Below are 22,056 nucleotides of genomic sequence, written 5' to 3'. Positions count from 1 at the left end.
TCTCCCTGGCAATACATACAGGTGAGCTGAGCTCTTTTGTCCTCAAGGAAACCCCCAGGGAGGGCGTCACTCAGTCCCCCAGGGTGGTTCTCGGAGGTGGGAAGCAGGAGGCAGCCGGTTGCTTTGAGAACCCCCCGCCTGAGCTAGGGGGCCTGTGAGGTTGATGGGGGTGGCTGCTGCAGTGGGGCCATGGCAGCCTCACACACACACAGCCTAGTGTGAGCAGCCCCGGTGTCTCAGCGACAGAGGCTGGAGGAGGGAGGGGGCACTGCTGTGACCCCAATTCAAATCACTGAAGAGCAACAGGGTCCGGGGGAGCACTCAGGCAGATGGGATTGGGCTAGGAGTCTGGGGAGCGCAGGGTTGGACCCACTGGGCTGAGAGTCCATAGTCAGAGAATGCCCTGATGCAGGTCCCAGGCCATTCTTAGCATGAGGTCCTGAGGGTGAGGAAGACTCCTCTCCTTACCTGGAAACTTCCATCTTTGTGAAATCTGGTTGAAGAAAACATCAATTCTGCACATTGAATGGGGAAAACACACACACACACAGCTGGATGAGAGATACAGTAAGATACTATGTTACCAAAAAAAATCTAACATCAAGCAAAACTTCACCTCCTTATCTCAACATGTTATACCCGCCTACAAGCAGAGAAAAGCCCTGAAGGTGATCCACCAGACTTTCATCAGTGGTCCCTTCCCTGGCAAAACCTGAGATTTGGGAGGAGGGATGGCATTTGTAGTTTGTTTTTTTTTGTTGTTTTTTTTTTAAGAAAAATAAGGTATTCATGTTTTATACATGAAATTACAATTTAATTGTTAAAGATATTCACCAAGGATGTTATTTAGAGTAGAATGGTCAGACTTATCCCTGGAAGGGAGTGACATGAAGAGTCACAGGAAGGCATGAGGGTCCCAGTTGGCACTGGAGCCTCCCCCCAACCCATGACAGGCTGGGCTGGTGGCTGGCAAACCCTGTGAGTGCTGCCTTTCCACCTTGGGGCATCCCCAGGACAGGGTACCCTGGCTGCTTCCCTACACCTGACCTCCCTCACAGCTCCCTCCAAGAGCCCACCCTAAGGTGACAGGGGCAGACCCAGGAATTGGTTCTAGGACTCAGGGAGCAAAGAGGGCGGGAGGACAGTGCCCAAGGGAGCAGGGAGCATTCCACTCTACTGATCCCATAACACCAGGGCTACAGCCTCTCCGCTTCCGCCCAGCCAAGCAACTGCATGCACGTGCTCGTGCAAGGGGGTTATTTTATTAACCGGGTAGATTAAGCATCTCTCCTTCTAATTACCAGTTTAATTAACCTTGGCACACAGTATGTACCAACCCCCGAGGGACTGAGTCAGAATTGCCTCGCTGGGTGAGCATCGCCCATCTGCTCTGCCTAGTTTCAGCTGGCCCTCCAGGGACTGGGACCGCAGGCTGTGAGGGCCAGGGGTCTGGTGGTACCAGGGAGGAGCAGAGGGAAAAGTGGAGGGGGGTTGTCACGAACCTCTCAGGAAGATGTTGGGTTCCAACACGGCCACCTCTTCAGCAGCCCTTTTGGAAGTGATTCTGGGCCAGCCTACTTGGATCTCCTTAGGGCCTGTAGGGTAGCAATGGGCCCTGAGTAAAGCCTGGGAAGCGGAAGACTTGTAATAAACTACCACTTACTTAATGGTGATGGTGCAGCATGCTGCCTTCAATGCTCTGGCCTCAGTTTTCTCATCTGTAAAATGGGCATGGTGAGACCGAGGACATGGGGCAACTTATGAAGTTTAATTCAGAGGCCAGAGCTCAAGATGCTTTGTAATTACATTCATTTATTCACTCACTTATTCAGCACATGGTTATGGAGCGCGCACTATGTGTTGACAAAAGTAAGCAAAACAATGATGAACAGAGAGAATTTGGAGCCCAGGCTCCAAGAAAATTGGCCAGTGTCTGGCTAAGAACCCCAGAGTCACCCCCAAGTGTACACACACACACACTCCTTTCTGACCTGTTGCTCACAACACTCTGCCCCAGCACACACCTCACAAACACCTGTACACAACACCCAGTCACAGGCAAGCTCCTTCACAGCCATGAGCAGAACACACAGCACCTCAGAAACACGCCCACACACGGAGACAACTCTGTTCTCAAGAAGCATGAGGCCAAGGATGTCACATTAATAAGAAGCACAGAGGCCCCGGTAAAGGGGGTTTATATATTTATTTATTTAAGGGCTTATTAAAATCCTAACCTAGTCTCCTCTTCACTAATGCAGTGTTATTGGAGCTCCTGGTGTCTGTGTGGGAGGGTGAGGATGGGAGTGTGTGTATCTGCATATGTGTGAGCAGAAGCCTCTGGATGCGTTCTGTTCAGAGTGTGCTGACGTGCGCAAATCTGAGTGTGTGTGTGTGTATGTGCAACCGGGTGTGTGTATGCCTGTGTCCCCGTGTGGAGGGTCAGTTTTGTGTCATGCTCTCATGCTTCTTAGGACCTTTCAGTAGTAAACAATGTTTCTCAACCTATTTTTCACTCTCACCCCCATAAGGAGCCTCTACATTTTTTTTTTCCTAATCGCCCCCTCTCTGAAATTGTAATACCACGATACCCTATCTGTTGATGTACTGTATATAGATCTGTGCTTTATATAGAGAAAGAGTCAGATTTTTTTCACCCACCTCCACCCCCAAAGAACCACTTCTTTGAGTATCACCCCTGGAGTGATACTGCCCCTGATGAGAATCCATGATCTAGAGCGAGAGTTTCTGGCTCCAGCGGCCTACAACCCCTGACATTACATGCCATGGTTCTCAGTCTAGTGGGCCCAGATGGAAATCTCTTAAAATGCAGATCCCTGGCCCCTCCCCCTCGCTGAAAACCCATAGTAAGCCACGGAGGGAGTCCAGAAATCTGGGTTTTACCAAGCTCCCAGGGTACCTCCAGATGCCCTGACCAAGGGAGGGCTCTGAGGTGGAAGGGAAATAGAACTACCAGAGATCACCTGAGCTGAGAGGACAGGGTCTGTCTGGAGCCCCTACCTAGTCCTAGAGAACTTGGAATCTTAACTCACAAAGGCTGGGCCCTGGCTGGCAGGGCCTCACTATGGTAGAGCTGCCCCAAGGAACTTCAAAGAGACTCAGGGGAGTCTGGTCACTGGACCAGGACCTCTCCAACTGACCAGGACTTGGAGAAGTCACACTGAGGAGTGTGATCCCAACACAAGAAGTATGTAATTGGAGGCTGAAACAAACACTCACCTAAGTGTCTGGAGCCCCCTTTTCCATCTGTGCACTAGAGCCACACTGACCTGGGCCTCTCTCCAGGGACCCCCCAACCTCCTCCCAGTCCCAAGGAGGAGGCAGAAAGTTCCTCCAGCCCTGCACACCCCCCAGCCCTGGGATTGCAATGGGAGCTCCAAGTTGTCATTGATGTAACCTCCTCTGGGGACTGCCAAAGACCTGGTAGCAAAATCAGTAGAAAAAAAAAAACAACCAGAGACTTTCTACCTGACCCTGCCTTTTGTGGGTGCCAAAGGAAAGCTCTTTGCAAGACTGGAAAAGTGCCAAGCATCAGCCCTGGGTGTCTGAGTGATCAGAACACAGGGGACCAATTGATGCTCTGTGGGCAGTGGTCCAACATGGGGCTGCCAAGGGGCAGATGGGAGCCTAGAAGAGAGAGGGAAGGGCCATCGTGGTGGCTGAGGAGCAGGGAGGGGTGGTGGGGAGTATAAGTGATTCCATGATGGCAGGAGAGGGGAAGGTAGAGTGAGAGTGGATGGGAGATGAAGATGGAGATGGAGGGAGCCACAGCGAAAATACGGGGAGGGAGGGACACTGTGGTCAGATGGGGAAGCCAGAAAGGCATCCTTCTCCCTCTCTTAAGCTTTTAAAGGCATCAGAGCATCTTGCTAATTGTTCATCTCCCAGAGACGCTAATGAAATTAACTCTGCAAAATGCTCATCAGGTCATCTGCAGAGGGCATGGTGCCAGGTTTCCACTTGGTCCAATCCCGTCCTCCTCCTCCTCAGTTCCCCCTGCCCCTTCCTGATGATTCCCCCACCCCCTCCTTTTCACCCTGGCCCCTCATCAGGGAACACCTCACCTTCAAACCTGCCTGAGAGCCCCCAGTGGGGAACATTAGAGATGGGGGCCATGTAGCCAGAGAAATGTCTGAGTTGCAGATGCCATAGAGTTCGTGGAGCTGGAAAGGTTATCTCTGGTTGTGTGTGTGTGTGTGTGTGTGTGTGGTAGCACATATATCATAGGAGCATGTGTCTAATAAAACCATTTGTTAGACTGAACATTCTTTCAGTCACTCAACAAACATTTTTAGAGCAGAGTCTGAGTTTAAATCATTGTCCCATCCCTTACAAGCTGAGTGGCTTTAGGCAAGTACATCCCTTCTCTGTGCCTTAGTTTTTGTGTCCACACAGTGGGGGTTATAACACCATCTGTGTCCTAAGGGGCTGTGAGAATCCATAAGGTTAATCAGGTAAGGAGCTTAGTCCTGTGCTGAGCAAAGGTATCTCAAGAAATGTCAGGCGCTGGCCTTGGTCCTGAAGACTTCGTGGAGAGAAGGCCTCACTTCTTGAGCAGAGGCATAGGAGGGGGCCCAGGCACAAAATTCTCAGTAGCATGGGACTGCATGGAGCATGGACACAAAAAATAGTCTGTGCATGAAAGAAGTGGAGATATCTGGCAGTATTTTTACATATGTAAATACACAGATAATACGTGTTTTTTATTGATTGTTCTCAATATTGATTCAGTATTGATTGATTATATTATTGATTGTGTGCATCTGTGTGGGTAGCATGTGGAAAGTCCATTTGTGTTAGAAGCAGAGATTGAGTGGATACTGTATGGTGTTTTGTTATATGCCGTGCTGTGCTAAGTCACTTCAGTCATGTCTGACTCTGTGTGACCCTATGGACTGTAGCCCACCAGGCTCCTCTGTCCATGGGATTCTCCAGGCAAGAATACTGGGGTGGGTTGCCATGCCCTTCTCCAGGGGATCTTCCCAACCCAGGGATCAAACCCAGGTCTCCTGAATTGTAGGCAGATTCTTTACTATCTGAGCCACCAAGGATAATGATGTTATAATGACCTGAGAGAATTAAGACAGAATTCTAAAAGAAAATCTGCTTAGTGAAGAACCAGGAAGATACCTTTGTTAAATTGCACAGTGCTCTGTACCAATGAGCAGGAAAGTGCAGGGATGAATTGGTTTACTTGAGCAGATATAAACTGAAACACTCTAAAAGGGTATGCTGTGTGTGTGTGTGTGTGTGTGTGTGTGTGTGTGTGTGTGTTCTGGGCTCAGGGAATGGGTGGATGTTGGGATTCTATGTGCAGAAGGGACTGGTCCAGTTATTGCTGGGGGTCCTGTGAAGAGGTTTGTTTCTAGTCTCTCTACACTCTTAACCCCTACACATTCATTTGTCTTATAGCCGAGCTCTCACTACAGCCTAATGCTATGTCTTCTCCCACAGGCTGCAGTTTCCCCCAATGGGTAACGCTGAGCCATGCAAACACTAGGCACTAATAAATACTTTCCCTATCCTAGGCAAGGCTCTAGAACAGATTTTTATAAAGGATGATTCTGCGTCATTCTTTCAAATAAAAAAATTGATAGAAACCCAAGTGGGCTTTAGCAACAACAACAACAACAACAAAAGCCCTGAAAAACAAGTGTGTGTCTGGTAGCTTCAGGAGCAGCTGGGTCCAGGGGATTTGAATGAAGAACCAGGTTTCAGCTTTTCTCTCTTCTCCAGGCTCTGCTCTTCTTTGCCCAAGCTTTAGTCTCGGGCACGTGCTCCTCACAGGATGGAAGCCCTAAGATCACCTCTTTCCTTCTTCAAGTCCAGCAAGAGAAGAAATTCTTTCTCTCCTTCGTCCCAACAAAAGTCCTAGAAATGAGCCTTAGCGGCTTGACTTGGGTCACATGTTCATCCTCGAATGAATCACATAGTTTAGGGAATAGTGGATGCTGTGCATCCTGAAATATGTGCCATCCTCTGGAAATGGGGTAGGGTACCCCCACATGAATCTCATGCACTGACGGTAGGGAGGCGCGCTCCCTCAGAGGAAAGAGAGGAAGATACTGCTTCCAGAAGACAGAAACTAAATGCTGAGCAGTGGGCAGATATGAATGCTGGAATCATGGCAGGGACCATCGAGAGCCAATCTGGGGCCACCAAGAACAAGTCCTTCCTGCCAAACTAATTTCCTGTTTGATTGGGTTATTGGCCTAGTAGATCAGAGAAAAGCAGGGGGCTCACGAGTCTTTGGCTATGCAGGGTATTTCCATTTATTCTGTGGCTGTGGCAGTTATATGTCAGCTAAAGGATGGCGTGATCAGAAGTTTCCCAAGTGGATGAAAAAGAAGCTGACTTATTGTCCCACTGCAACTTGTAGGCAGCATATACAGAGCCACTGAGCTGTCCTTGGTCCTGCTCTGAGCCACCTGTTTAGTAACAACTTGATTGAAAGCATATACAACTTCCCAGACTCATCTGGTAAAGACAGGAAGCTGAAGAAAACAGCAGGCCCCCTGACCTACATCCTCCATATCCTGAGAGGGCTCCATGTGGGAGAGAGGGATTAGATGTTAAACAGTGGAATGGAACTGGGATGAATTGAAGTTTCTGAATTTAAATTCAGAAAACCAGCAACCCAGGGTAGATGGGTAACACCCTGTTGTTGGCAGCACCCATGGCAAAGACCTAGGGCAGTGTTCCTCAAAGAGAGGTTTTCAGACCACTGACACCAGTAAGAAAAAAAAATAACTGGTAGGGGATGGTTCGGGCTTGGTAAAAGCGTGGATTCCTAGACACCTCCCCTGAGTCAGGACGGGGAAGGAGCAGGGATTGGAGATTTGCATTTTAATCCCCATTACAGGAGCTTCTGGCACATCTTCAAGTCAGCAATGGTCTCGCCATGAACTCTGAGATCCCTCAGTCTAGTGGGCATTAACAGTAGGATGTCACTGATCAAAGCTGACTGGGACCCTACTCAAGCATGCACAAGGCCATGTGGGCAGGAGCTATGCCATCTCACTTCAGGAGATGGCTTCAGAGAAGTGTTCCCACTGGAGAACTCCGGCAAGGGGCGGGGGGTGGGGGGGCAATGTGTTAAGGGTGCCTGTAACAGCAGAACTGGAGAGAGAGAATCCAGGGTAGACCCAGACTTTGTGCTCCAAAGTCAAAGAAATAAGTCTTCTGAAGAAAAGAAGTGGCAGACATGCTTGACATGGCCCCAGAAGATGAACCCAATGAGGGACAGATTCCTGCTCCCTTGAGAAGAGACATTTCTGTCCAGCAGAGCAGTTGCCCTGTCAGTGGGGTATTGCAAGGGGCTACAGACACTTGCAGGAGGGTCCCCCCAGGGAGGATCTAGCTCCTCCTTCCCTTGGAGTCTGATGCTCAAGAGTAAATCAGGTTGGAGGTATCAGGTGCCCTCTTATCTGGCCATCAAGCTTTGGGTCTGAGGTGAGCCCTTCCTGGCAGCCCTCCAAACTAGATTCTTACATAGAATTCAGGTGAGATGTCTACTTGCCCGTCTCCACAAGGGAATTCCTACTCCTTTTCCTGACATGGCCCTGAGTACCACTTGGAAGAGGACAGCTGACCTGAGTGACTAAAAGGAACCATGCATGTGAAGATCTGGGCACAGGAAAGCAAACAGGAAGGGATGGAGGTGGTATGAGCCTGGATGCTGGAGAAACAGAAGGGAGGCCACCATGGCCAGGGCCCACACAGAGTTGCAGAGTAGGCAAGGGGAGGGTTGTGCTGGGGCTGGAGGCTGTGGCCATCGCCACTGCTGCTGTGCATGTATTTCAGTAACTGCCTTCCAGGCATGTGGTAGGTATGCACTTTCTTATCCTCTTGAGTGGGGCCATAGTTCTGGCCATTGAATTGTGAGTGGAAGTAACATCCTTTCTAGACTGAGCCACTGATTGGGAGAAGGGTGTACCTCCAGAGCTCTCATTTCCTCTTCCTCATGGGAGAGTGGCTGCTTTGTCAGCCTGAGTCCTTGAGTGAAGAAGATCTGGAGCAATGGACCCATGAGAAATAAAGCTTTGTTGACTTAAGCCACAGAGACTTGGGGATGGTTACTACAACACAACCTAGTCTATCATGACTGCTACACACACCATCTTATTCCAGCTGAAGAGAGGGGGCCAGAGAAATGACCAGAACAACTAAACTGAATAGAGAAAGAGACCCTTTCTTTTCCTGTACCCTAGACCTCATTCCCAAGTTCTCATCCCAAAGCAAAAACTGCAGGATGAAATTTAAGGAGCATGGACATTGAAATCAAACCTTGCACAGAGTCATCTCAGCTAACCTCACAATCATTGGATAAGATTGGCCCTGGGCATAGGGTTCTTTCCTCCCCCAAGCCTCAATGACCTGATCTATAAAATAGGTATAATAATGTTTATTTAATAGGATTCCTTGTGAGGATCAAACCAAATGTAATAGACATAGCAGTCTAGCACACACCATTAGGACATCATCTTATACCCTAGCCCCAATCCCAGTCTTTCATCCTCAACTACTTCCCTCCAGTACCCAAATCCTAGTCCCCAATTATCTTCCCATAATGGGGGCTGAAAAATGAAGATTCTGCTATTGTTTCACCTCTCTCACCCATTTCTTCCCTGAAAGTGGGATGAGGTATAGTATCAGAGGGAGCAGCCTGGGCACACTGCTCCCCACAACTCACACACACAGTCCTGTTGGGTAGATCAAGGCCCCCTGACACAGTCTATGCACAAGCAAACCCCAAAGCAGAGTTCAAAACCCAGAGCTGGTGAATATTTGTGGACATTTTCATCTGGGGTCACATGAAATCAATTTTTTAAAATTTTTAGTTAAAATTTTTTAATAAAAAAAACTTCATATACAATGGCTTGTACTGAAAATTTGGAAGATGTGGCCCCATTGGGCCCCACCCTCTCAACCTGGCACCTGGAAAAGAACCAGCTGCGCCTGGAGATGGGACCCTGTGCCCAGTCCCCAGCGCTGCCCTGGCCTCCTTGGCACTGAAGCCCAGCATCTATAGATACCTAACTGGACACTGTCTGTGTTTTTCACAGCAGAGTTAAGAGGAAAGCAAAACATTTCTCACAACCCTTCTCTCTCAAAAGTGGGAAACAAAAGACAGACCGAGAGAGGGCCTCGTGTTTCAAGAAATATAGGAGAGCTCGTATCTCTTTGTGGAAGCGAAGACCATTCTTATGTCGCCCAGCGTGCAGCATCAATTGAGTATGTATCATCGACTAGCCTTTTAGAATGCCCATCGACTATAGGCATTTTAGTTTGCGACCCTGCCCTTACCCTTCTCATTCTCCTCCCGACACAGAGTAGGATCTTCTTTTTCTAACCACTCTCCTTGTGCACATGGTGCGCGTCCGTCATTTCCTTTCTCCTTCAAGGCAACCCTCTGTTTATTTAAACCCGATTAGGATATGGGGGTGGGGAACAGGAGGCTACAGCGGCGGTCGTTGCTGGAGGCTCCGGGAGACACCGTGACTTGCCCAAGGTCACAGAGCTAGAAGACGGAGGCCCCTAGACTCTACCCCAGATCTCTCTAGCTCCCAAAACCCAGTGGTTCCTTCACGCCCACGTCTCCTGCGAGGTGCGCGCTGCGGGCGCAAACACTGCACGTCTTGTTGATTGCGCTGCGTCCTAGCGTTGTTTTCTTTAGGTAAACGGTGCCGTGGGGTTAGAGAAACCTAGGATCACTCTGAGGCCCACCTGGTTCTGTGGCTGGGACTGCGGGTGGCCCCTAGTCTGTCCTACCCGCGTGCCTCTGCGCGCGGGCCAGGGCCCGGGAGCTTCCCGCAGTCCCCTGTCCGAGCCGCGGGCCGGGTGGCGTACAGCAACACGCTGAAAGCCTCGGAGCGCGACCGGGAGGTGCGGAGTAGGGTGGGGTGGGGGTAGAGGGCTGCGCGGAACCGCCGCCGGACACCGCTGTCCCTGGCCGCTGTCTGCAGCCTGGCGCCGCGCCGGGATCGCTGCAGCCCTGGGCCCCTCCCGGGCCACCTGTGCGCTGGCTGGCGGGCCCGGGAGAACCCGGATCCGGAGAATCGATCCACTCCGGGTTTCAGACTTTTGGCCGGTCCCTGGAGATCGCACAGGGAGGTGGGAGGCCTCCCGCCCACCACCCCAGCCCCTCCCTGGGGGGAGCCTCGGGCAACGCCGAGAGGGATCCCCAGAGCTGGGGGTGGCCCGTTCGCGCGGCGCGGGGCTTCTGGGCCCCTCCTTCCTTCCCCCGCCCCGCCCTGACGCCGCCCAGCTCCGTCGCTCCAGTCCGGGTTTTGCGGCGCCCGCCGGCCCGCTCCCCGGCTGCGGGCTCCGCGCGGCGGCTGGCTCTGTGCGCGGCGCGGCTGGCGCTGCGCTCCGCCCCGGCTGCATTGCTGCGCTCCCGGTGCCCAAGGGAGGCACGCGCCGCGTGCGCCCCGCAGCCGGCCGCCCGGAGGCAGCGCAGTCCGCTGGCATGGGCCCCGGGGGTGCCCGGGGCCGGGGCTCTGGGCTGAGGCGCTGAAAGGCGCCCTCCTGTCCGCGGGGCCCCGCGCCCGGCCCGCCCTCCTGCCCGCGGCCATGGCCGTCCTGTCCGGCCTGTGGCCAGCTCTCCTGGGCATAGTCCTCGCCGCCTGGCTCCGCGGTTCGGGTGAGTCACGCGCGCGCTCTGGGGAGGTTTGCGGGGGACCGTGCGCGCGAATGCTCACTGCTCTAGGGGTCCTTAGCCCGCGCTGCCGGACCGGTTTGGGAGCCCCCCGAGGCCAAACTTTGCGAGGCGGGACGCGGGGGCCGCCCGTCGCTGCTGCGCAGCTTCCCCGCGCGCTTCCCCGGAAGCCTGGGTTCTGCCAAGTCCAGGAGCAGCTGTCAGCGCGTGGGGCTGGCGAGTGTAGACGCCCCACGCCTGTAGGCGGGGGAAGTTTGCTGGTTGCCCGGCCCCAGCGCAGGGTTAGGGGTTTGAGTCAAAGCCCCGGGGAGTCTGGCTTGGCCGGTTAGCCGGTGAGAGGGTTTTGACCACATCCCAAGTGCCCAGGAAATTGAGGACGGGGTTTAAGATACCGTTTCCCGGCAGCATCTGCCCCAAACAGCTACTCACAATTCCCAGCTTGGCACCTGGCCGCTGCCCACGTCCGGAACACAGTGTCCTCCTCTGTCCCCGCCACACACTCTTGCACACGCGCACACTCAGGCGTGGAGGCGCATACACCAGCCCCCGAGCCCTTGCAGTCCCGCACAGTGGAAGCACCAGGGCCCCGGGCCCCAGCACTGTGGCTCCTGGCCTTCCTGGTGCATAGGGGCCAGAGTTGTGTGCGTGGAAGCTCTACCGCTCCCCCCACTCTGTTTCTCTGCACAAGCCTTCTCCCTCCCCTCGTGTCCCTTTGGCCACCCTCACCTGCCCCATAACTCAGCCCTCAGCCCACTCCTGGGGGTGGGAGGAGTTCCCCTGCATCCTTTGTCTGCTCTCCCCGAGCTTCTTCCACCTAGGCTGAGTTGTTGGGGCCTCCTGATGGCTGCCCGCCCCCCTGCACTTAGCCGAGCTGAGCACCTATGTGGATGGGAGGAGGTCATTTGTGTGATCAGGGGGGCATGAAGCTTGCCCTAGCAATTCTTGATTCTTGCAGCCCTGAGACCCTGGGGGCTGCCTCTGAGCCTGGCCAGGCCATTGTTAATCCCAGGGGTGTCAGAAGGGAGCACTGGGGTTCCTGAGAAAGGAAGCCAGACTGACTGGAGAGGAATGAGTGAAAGCTCCGAAAGCAGCCTGATGATTGAGGCCGATGTCCGTTTCCTTCAAGGGTCTCTGCGTAGTGCATCCTGCATCCACTGGCTAGCTGCCCTCCCCACCCTGCCCCCCACAGTCTTCCCTCCCTCACCCATCCACTCTCCTTTTCCATCCCCCCAGCATCCCCCCACCGAATCCTCACTTTAACAAACCCCTCTTGACCTCCCCTCCGCATCTGGGAGATTGCACGGCCACTGGGTGTGTGTTCCTGTTGCACACACGTGCGTGTTAGGAGTATGTGTGCATCGCTCAGGGGGCACAGGTTGAGCCACTGACCGTTGTGAGCTGGGGGGTGTTCACGCGCATGGGGGAGGTGTTGCTAGATACCCAGTAGGGGCCCAGGGCTTGTTTACTGAGTCAGATGCATGCAGGAAGGTTGCGTGGTCATATCTGCATGTCGCCCCCGTGAGCACGTGTGAGGGCTCTGGGCTGTCATGTGTGCCCTGGCGATGATGGGGGCTGGCAATGTGTGCAGCCTGGGTATGTGTGTGGCCAGATGAGCGTGTGTGGTGGCAGGCCCGCTGCACGTGTGTGACGGTTGTGAACAGTGGCACAGGTGAGCATATGTAGACGAGAGGGTGATGGGTACTGGTGAGTCCGGGTGCCGCAGCCCCGGGGGTGCTGCGTGGATCCCTCAGGAGGACATAGAGTCCAGGTACCGCATCCCAGGGCCGTGGGGCACCTGTTGGGACCTCATGCAAGGTTGCCCAGGGCGCTGGCGGGTGGGCACCAGTGCCGCAGGGCTGCCCTGGAGCAGAGCCTGCCTCCCGCATCAACCCTCAGGCCTGTGTGAGGGGCTGCTGAAGGGCATGGGGTCCTTCTTGTCATTTGGGGCCCCTTTACTGCTGGCCCCTGCAAGTTCTGGGCACATGTGCCCAGCAGGCTGGCCCTGCGCTGACCCTGGCTCCTCCCGCATCGCCCATTCAGCTCCTTGGCAACAGCAGCCAGTGAAAAATGGGTCTGAGGGAGGGAGAGCCAGCCAGGCTGCAGGGGGCGCCGGGGGCCAGCAGGATCGGAGCCTCCTGCTCCCCAGGCCAGGTGCCCACCCTCTGTCTAAAGCCTGTCCCTTGGCACTCACCCAGGCAGGTCCTCTCTGTGCCCCCACATGCAGAAACCACCTGTCTCACAGGCTTTTCCCATTCATACCCACTCACACAGCTGGCACCTGCCTCCCCGCCCCTGTGGGCTGCACACACCTGCCGGCCTTCTGGTCTCAGATCTTTGAACTCCTGAGGGGAGGGGCCCACAGGGAACTGGACCTCCTGAAAGGAGGGGCTGGGGGCATCCCTGAGCCGTGGTCACCTCCTCAGCCCCTCTCCCACCTACAGGGTTGATCCGGACCCACTTTCCACCCCCCATCAGCTGGGGTCATTGGTTGCTGGGAGGGGGTCTTCATTCTTCAGGGCTAAGAGATACCCTGCTGTCACTCACCATGCCTTGGGAGGGGGGTCTGCTCTTTGGCAGCCCACCAGGCACCCATAGGAGAGGGCTGGTCCTCTGGCTGTCCTGCTTTTCCTGCCCTGTGCTGGAAGGAACTTCCTTTAGGAGCCTGGGAACTGGCACTGATACAGGTACCAGACCCCCAACCTAGAGGCACTGACGGACCTGGTTCCTAGGAGCAGCCAACTTTGGCCTCAGCCAGGGGCCAGGGGACTTCCCAGGTAGCGCTAGTGGTAAAGAACTCACCTGCCAGTGCAGGAGATATAAGAGATACAGGTTTGATTCCTGGGTGGGGAAGATCCCCTGGAGAAGGGCATGGCAACCACTCCAGTATTCTTGCCTGGAGAATCCCCATGGACAGAGGAGCCTGGTGGGCTACAGTCCATGGGATCACAAAGAGTTGGACATGACTGAAGTGACTTAGCATGCATGCACAGGGCCAGGACTCCCCTGTCTTACAATCCTTTCTCTTGCCTTGCCCTGCTCTGGGCCCCAGACCTGCAGACTGAAGCCATGAAGTCTCAGAGGCAGAAGCTGCCCTGAGCCAGGTATGAGGGATTTCTCCAGGCAAGGGCCCTAGTGCTGGGCTTGGCTGCCTCCTGAGAACAAGTGTACAGGCACACACACACACACACACACACGTGCACATGCACACGCATGCACACAAATGCACGTGCACGCGCATGCGCGCGCGCGCGCGCACACACACACACACACACACATATTGTTTCGTGCACATGCCAGACCTGCTCTTTCCAGACCAGCCCTCTCCTGCAGTCCGTCCTCCCAGGCCCCCTCCCCCTTTCCCCCAGCCTGGGGCGGGAAAACTTCAAGTCTCTCTTGGCTCTAACCTTCTCCTTCACGCTTCATGTCTAATCTGTCACCAGGTCCTCCAGCTCAGCCCTACTTGTGACTTTGCTCATGTCCCTCTCCTCCTTTGTCCCTCCCCACCCCAGCCCTTCCCCCTCACCTTTCTCACCTGGGCTGGTGCCGTGGCCACCCCTCACTCTCTCCCTCCTCTGCATCCTCCACCTAGACTGATGCGGCCGGTGCCCAGGCTCGAACGCACGAGAACGTCTTCTGTGGCACCCCAGTGGCAGCAGGGAAAGTCTGAACCCCGAGCCCAGGAGCCCTGAGGGAAACACCTGCAGCAGACACATCCCTGGGCGGACGTGTTGGCAGGTTAGGTGTCCTCCCCTGACTCTGGCCATCCACACTCCCAGACAAGCTCTGGCTTCCACCCACTGTACTTCCCATGCCTTGCAAAACGTGGTGCCCCCTCCCCCAGCCAGCCAGCCACGATCCCCATCCTATACCCCAACATCCTCAAATTCTGGTCAGGGCCAGGCCAAGCCCTCGCTGCTGCTGCCAGTCCCCACTGTGCTGTGCTCATCTCAGGCTCCAGGTTCAATCCAGCCCCCCCTCCTCAGACCCATGAGGGGGCCACGGCCCACTGGTAAGCTCCAAGTGGGCTCCAGGACAGAGGTTCTGACTCTTCAGCCCTGGAGTGGCCTGGGGCAGCATCTGGGGCAGGGGGGCACCTCCTGACTCGTGCCAGGGCTTCCCACAAGTATTGCCGTTGTCAGTGGCGCTATGACCCTGTTCTCAGCCCCCAACATGCTCCAAGTCACAGCCAGTCAAATGCTTATTTCTCTTTTTATTTCCTCTGCTTGAGTTTGAGTTCTCTGGCTAGACAAGGGGACGGTGGGGTGGGCGCTGTGGCTGGGGAGTGGGGAGAAGTTTGCTCTGTCCCCTCGCAGTTCTCCTCATCGCCCCCCCACCCCCACATCAATCCTTGTGCCTAAACACAGACTGCCCTGCTCCAGGGAGGCCGGCAATGGCTCCTGTCCAGGGCCAGGACCAGCTAGCTGACGCCCCCACACAGATGGCAAACCAGCTCTCTGGAGCCTCTGTGTTGTGGGTCCCTCACACAGGTGCACCAATGTCTGTGGAACAGGAACCTTGCCTGCCCCAGCCCTCCCAGGCATAGATGTTCCCAGGTGGGTGTCTTCTCTTGCGAATAATGTAATGCTGGACCCCAGACCTGCAGACTCTAGCCCCTGGAAGGTGGGGCTGAGGGGCACCACCCTCTGATAGTACCCATCCTGACCCTGACCATCTGTCTGAGTGGCCTCTTCCTCAGGCCCCACTCCGATGCTCAGGGCTGGCATTGACACCAAGACTGGAGGTTCATTGAGCACCAAGCAGGGCTCCCAGTTCCCAGACCCAGCAGAGCCCAACCCCTGGGCCCCAACCCTCCTCACCACCCAGATGGGCACCCAGCTTCCTGCAGTCAATTGTGCTGACCCAGCTCTCCATTCCCCTTGTCTGCTCCCAAGAGAGTGGCATTGAAGGGTCCTCCTGTGATTCCGTGGTGGCTCAGATGGTAAAGAGTCTGCCTGCAATGTGGGAGACCCGAGTTCCATCCCTGGGTCAGAAAGATCCCCTGGAGAAGGAAATGGCAACCCACTCAGTATTCTTGCCTGGAAAATCCCATGGATGGAGGAGCCTGACATGCTACAGTCCATAGGTTTGCAAAGAGTCACACACAGCTGAACGACTTTACTTTTACTTCCTTTCCTGCCTCTGGGGAGCCTGTAAGGTAGAGTGGAAAAGGCAGGGCTTTGGAGGCAGACAGGACAGGCCAGGTTTCAGTCTAAGCCACCTGACCTTGGATGAGAAAAAAATTTTTCCCCAGCCTGTTCCCACCTTTGGAGAATAGGGTCACCTAGGCTCCCTGGGGTTAGAGTAACGAGTTGATGGGCGACACTGAGTGCCCAGGTGGACCCCAACATGGAGCAGGTACCTGTGTGCCTCCTTCCTCCATTTTCCCTGGCATTTGAAGGGAAGTGAATTAGGACAGGGTGGGGTCTTAAGCTGTGTCAGGCTCCAACCTCATATATAAGAGAGAAGACCATCTCTATAAACTGTTTTACTTCTTGCTGCCCCTAGGAGAAGTCATTGCTTCTAGTTGGAAGAAGCCTCCTACCCACCCCACCTCATCTGTACTCATACCACCCCTCGCAGGGCACCTGCTTCAGACACTTGATTCAAACACCAGTGCCCCCAGGGTGCAAAGAACTTTGGAGATTCTGTGAAGATGATGATTTGGGCCCAGTTTGTCCTGGATCTGTGGTGACCAGCTCTGACACACAGAACATGGCAGCAAAGCAGGGGTGGGCACCCGAGATGCAATTCAATTCTGGTTCAGACTCTGCCATTGGATTGCTGTGTGACCCTGAACAAACCACTTAATCTCTCTGGGCTGTCTTCCTCTGTATGCTAATGGGCTGGGCTGGATAACTACTGGGGGCTATGCCCAGAGAGGCTGCCTCGTGAGCCTGAGATAGACTGTACACTCAGCAGCAGGTTCCCCCAGGAACTGTTCACATCTGCCCAGCACCTGCCAAAGCCACCAACCACGCCGGCAGCAGCTGCCTGTGTTGCCTTGGAACCAGGTGGCTGTTGCAGCAGGGCCAAAGGTGACTGTGACACAGAGGTGGGAGCTGGGAGTTCCAGCACCCTGGCAAGGAAGCCAGGTCCTGTTTAGCTGGTTGAACACCCCCAAGTGGCAAAAACAGGCCTTCGCAGGATCCCCAGAAGGTCAGCGTGCCAGCGCCTGAGGCCTACCCACTTCCTGGGGACTGATAGAAGATGTCGCAGACAGCCTTTGGCCCCCTGGGAGCCAGAACCCCAGGCATGCGTAGGAGGTGGTAGGGTGGTTGAGTTGGCAGGCTCTGGGGTCTGGGTTTGGACCAGGGCTCCAATGAGGGTGAGGCAAGGGAGGGGCCTAGGGTGCAAGATTTATGTCGTGCAAGTGCAGGGTCTGATCCTGAGAGCAAAGACTTCCTTACATCTGTGCTCTCGACACCCTCTGCCTCACCCTAGTCCTGGCTGTGGATGTAGCTCCTCCCTGTAATCCTTCATTTCATGTCTCTAAAATATCATGTGTGCATGCGTGCTAAGCTGCTTCAGTCGTGGTCCAACTCTGTGTGACCTCGAGGACTGTAGCCCGCCAGGCTCCTCTGTCCATGAGATTCTCCAGGCTGAGTGGGCTGCCATTTCCTCCTCCAGGGGATCTTCCCCACCCAGGGATCGAACCCGCGTCTCTTATGTCTCTTGCATTGGCAGGCGGGTTCTTCACCACTAGCGCCACCTGGGAATCAGCCAAAGTATTATAAAAGGACCTAATTCACAGGGTCCTTGTGTAGATTAGGCAGATTGATGCATGTCCATCCTGGCATACAGGAGGTGCTCAAAAAATGTGAGCAATCGAGGTGACGGATATGGCAAAGGGCACTGTTTCTTCCTCTCCTCTCCTACAGAGAGTGGGCGAGCCCTCCCACTTTGTGGGAGAGGGTGCAGCTAGGGGTCCAGAAAGAGGCAAAGGCCTGGGGATGGGGGGCTGGCCTGGTGTCTTTTCTTTGCCCCCTATGAGGGATGACAGGGGTAGGGCGGTGATCAGAAGTCCCCTGCCTCTCCCTCTCTCCAGAGGGAGAGTGGTCATTGGCTGGGCCATCCCAGCCCTGTTTGAGATGGAGGAGACAGGGAGATTCATGGCCATCAGGAGAGGCCTAAGTGGCAGTTGCTCCCCAGAGTAGGCCACAAAGGGCATATTTGAGGTCCCACTTAGATGGGGGAGGGGACTTAACTCCCTGCCTGTCCACAGTGAGAGCACCAAGGGCCAGTGTCCTGATGGGTGAGTCCCCCCGATTCAGGCCCCTCCCCACGCCAGGATGTCAGAGCTGTGTCCCTCTGGAAGGCTCGGGGTCACCTTGAGCTCCAGGCGAATGCCTGGCTGAGGTCTGGGGAGGGGCAGTCAGTCTAGACTGATCCTTGGAGAGGGAGCTCTGGCCCCTGTAACCCACCCCTACCGTAGACATCTCCAGCCAGGGTGGCAGGTGTGACTCTCCGTGCCCCACCCCAGCAGATCTAGCCCAGAGCCTGCAGGGAGATACACCCTGATTTAGACCCTACCCCCTCCTTACTGGAGCACAGACCAGATGGAGTTGAGGGGCTGTTGGTTTTTCTCATATCCGCATCTTTCCAGCCCTTCTCTCTCCCTCCCCCACCAAAATAAAAAAGGGGCATGACGGGCACTTTCAGGTAGGAATGATTCCGTATCGTCCCAGCGAGACCGGAGCCTTCCCCTCTTCCCAAACAACCCCCACCACGTTGTCCGGGAGAGCTCGGCGGGCGGGGGTCCGGGACTAGCGGCAAGCCTCCCGCTGGGCGGGCGAGCTGCGGGGCACGTGAGCGGCCGGGGGCGGCAGGTGCCCGAGCCAATGGGAACCCGAACCCAGGGATTAGCAATTAGCCGCGGCGCCCCTGGGGAGGGGCGCGCCCCGGGGCCATTCTGGGAGAAGGGGCACCGTGCGTCCAGCTCCACCGCCTGGGCCCCGGTCCCCGCCCCCGCCCGGCGCGGGGTAATGAGTGCGCGGTAAACTCGGCGGCCGCGTGGGGAAGGGGCGGGATCCCTCCGCCCGCCAGCCCGCCCGCGGCCGCCCGCCGGATTAGCGGCTCTTTGTTCGGGGCCTGTTAACAAGTTCCTGGCTGAGCGCTCGGCTGCCGCCCGGGGAGCAGGCGTCCAGCCTCCGGGCACGGCAGCAAGGCGGCCTCTGCGGCTCCTCGGTTCCCGCGCTCGCCCGGCTGTAGCTCTCACCCCCGCCGCCTGCCCCCGGATCCCCGGAGACGTGGCCGGGCGGTGGGCCCCTCTGGCGGTCTGGTGCGGGTAGCGCTTCCAGAGCCCCCTCGGCTGTCCTCGCGGCGGAGAGGAGGAGATTGCTGGAGCACCTCCCGTAGGCGTGCGCCGCTGGGGTTCGTCTCATTTTCCAGATGTGGGAGGGCACGGCTTCCCGAGGTCCCGCGTTGCCTTACTAGACAGGCCTGGGGTTTCAGGATGGGGTTGGGATGTCTCCTCCTTCTGCTAAGAGGATTTAAAGCCTGGGGCGGGAATAGGAGGAGGCTTCCGTACCTGAAACTGTCACATCTATGGTCATAATTACCTTGGTGATGGTGGGAACCGTGTCCAGTGCTGGACTCTACGGGCATCTTGTGATCAGAACCGCAGGACAACCCAGGAGGTAGGTGAGGTTAGTCCCATTTGTTAGATGAGAACATTGAGCCTTAGAGAAATGGCAGAGCTGGGACTTTGTTACTGCTTGGCCTCACCTCCCCCACCCACACCAGCAGGGAACAGAACAGAGTCCCATATGTCCATTTACTGTCAGGGCCTTGTCTGGTGTCCCATGGACTTAAAAGCCCACTGGAGAGTCACAGGACCTTGCTTCTTTGCATGATCTTGGGCTAATCTGAAGTCTGCGTGTGTGCTAAGTCTCTTCAGTCCTGTCTGACTTTTTGTGATCCTATAAACTGTAGCCAGCCAGGCTCCTCTGTCTATGGTATTCTCCAGGCCAAGAATACTGAAGTGGATAGCCACGCCCTCCTCCAGGGGATCTTCCCAGCCCAAGGATCGAACCTGCGTCTCTTAGGTCTCCTGCATTGGCAGGCAGGTTCTTTACCACTTGCTCCACCTGGGAAGCCCTAATCCCCTGTCTCCCAGAGCCCATTTTTCCCCCTACATCCTGCCTCTTCATACCACCCTGCCACCAGGGTACAGGCTCTTTCTAAACCTGGGCTGGGATGTCCAGGCCACAGGATTTTAATTATAAAAATCCCTGGGGATCAGCTTTCCAACTTAGCTCGGGCCACACACACACAGGGGGCTGGGACTGTTCAAAACAACTTTCTTACATAAGATGGAATCTTTTGTGGGAAGCTCCCCCAGATAGTTCTTGACTTTTTCTTCTGGGGCCACAGTGGGTGGATTCTCCCTTTTCAGTTACTTAATACAAGGCCCCATCTGCCCTTTCTCAGGTCAGGCACCTCCTTTCCACTCAGCTGTTCCTCATGTAGCAGGTTCCAAGTCCCCTTCTCTATCCCCAATGTCTTTGTTAGCTTCTCTGCGTATCAGTCCCAGGAGGGCATCGCTCTGTGACACAATGCCCTGGCACAGACTGTCATAGGATACTAAGTGTGTCTGTTGCAAATATTGGAAAATCCAACCCAAATGGCTTAAGAAAAAAAGGGAGCAGGGAAGGATTTTTTTGCCACGTGTAACTGAAAGGCCAGGGGTAGCTCTGGCTTCAGGCATGGTTGGATCCAGGGAAAATGTGTGACCAGGATTCACCCCTCATCTCTGCTCTGGCAGGGGAGGGAAGTGTTGCTGCCGCTCTCCAAAAAGCTTTCCACTCACAGTCCCAAGGTAGCTGCCAGGAATTACCAGAGCTACATCCTTGCAGGCCTAATCCAGGAAAAAATAGAGAATCTTTCTTCCCTTAGCCATCCAACAAACGTCCTGGTCTCTCATTGTTCCAACTCAAATGCTCTCAGAATGAGCCAGTCCCCACATCCAGTGGTTATGGTCGTGCAGGTTAGCTTGGGCCCAAGCCACCTATGTCGCTGTCCTCTTACCAAGGCTGTTTAACACCACTCGCAGCTTCTTGTCCAGGGAGAAGGGATAGGCACACAATCCTCAGATATGCTATCAGTGCATTTTATCCAAGTATTTAATAGAAATCCTGACTAGCTCAAAGGGCACAGCCTGAGGCTCAAAGGTAAAGACCCAACTGTGGAGCAACATTAGTCATTTAATCGGCTGTGTTGGAAAACAATGCTGGCCATTCCAAAGATTTTGCGTTCCCTTTAATGTGTGGCTCAGACGGTAAAGCATCTGCCTGCCACGCACGAGACCCAGGTTTGATTCCTGGATCGGGAAGATCCCCTGGAGAAGGAAATGGCAATCCGCTCCAACACTCTTGCCTGGAAAATCCCATGGACGGAGGAGCCTGATAGGCTACAGTCCATGGGGTCGCAAAGAGTCGGACACGACTGAGCGACTAACCTTTCACTTAATGTGTTATTACCTGGTTTGTGCATCTACATTTGCTGATCTTGAGATATTTTATCAGGTACCTGGCTGAAGTCCAGGCACACTGTCTCCAGTCTGAGCCTAACCTATCAGAGTAGTAACTCTATGATAAGGGAAGCTGGTCTGGTGTGACAGGTCTTTGGGGGTCCCAGCTTGTTTCCCAGTGTCCCTTGGTCATGTGAAGCTGGCTCAGATGCACTACCAGAACCATGCCTGGGGTCTGCATCGGGTTCACCAGGATGGGGCTGTTGCAGTGGACAATTGTTGTTGGGTTTGTATCTGTCCAGCTTCCATTCCTAGCCCCATCAGGACCCTCTGACCTCTCCCTTGGTACACGCATGGTCAGTATTCAACAGGCCCCTTCATCTTGAAAGCAGGGCCCAGGTAAGGCAGGTTGGTAATTTCCCTATCCTGGTTCCTTTCCTGCTTCAGAGCCTTCTTTTTTAAGCCTCTTTCCCCTTCTCTCAGCAACCTAGTTTCTCACTAAAACTTCCCCCTTTTTGCTTAAATTTGTAAGAAGCGATTTCTGTTGCTTGCAGTCAAAGAACATAACTGACGGATCCACCAAATACAGCTTTCTTGTTTCTTCGGCCACAGTCAACTCATCTGCCCCATGACTGCCCCAGGCCTGTGCCTGGACCTGGGGTGTGGTTTATTAGGACCTAGAGACCTGAGCTCCTTCACAGCAGCCACTAAGCCTGTCCTGATCTCACCTCTTGCCTTCAGTGCTTTCTAACTAGTGTTTATCCTGCCTCTCCACTTCAGTGTCCTCAGGTGGGGTGGAGAGGCGGGCCTTCCAGCACCTCCCAACCAGCCAGAAGGCCCACCCTTTCTTGGGCCTCCTCCTCCAAGCCCCTCCTGCCCTAAATTGTGTTGGCACTTCCCACAAACCTCT

At 54.9% G+C, this 22,056-nt stretch overlaps 1 protein-coding gene across 2 annotated transcripts in view; it reads left to right on the top strand.

Annotated features, from left to right (window-relative positions):
- The first annotated feature begins 10,344 nt into the window (after nt 1-10,344).
- UNC5A (unc-5 netrin receptor A) overlaps nt 10,345-22,056 on the top strand; it is a 65,707-nt gene continuing 53,995 nt past the window's right edge. Inside the window, exon 1 of one of the 2 annotated variants that reach the window (XM_025292968.2) lies at nt 10,345-10,663. In XM_025292968.2, coding sequence (XP_025148753.1) covers nt 10,594-10,663 — 70 coding nt within the window. In that variant the 5' untranslated portion in view covers nt 10,345-10,593. The remainder of the gene's footprint in view (nt 10,664-22,056) is intronic. The other variant, XM_025292969.2, reaches the window with a different exon arrangement.

This window comes from Bubalus bubalis, chromosome 9, assembly GCF_019923935.1.
Source record: "Bubalus bubalis isolate 160015118507 breed Murrah chromosome 9, NDDB_SH_1, whole genome shotgun sequence".
In the NCBI taxonomy this organism is placed as follows: domain Eukaryota; kingdom Metazoa; phylum Chordata; class Mammalia; order Artiodactyla; family Bovidae; genus Bubalus; species Bubalus bubalis.
This window is presented reverse-complemented; position numbering and strand designations above follow the sequence as displayed.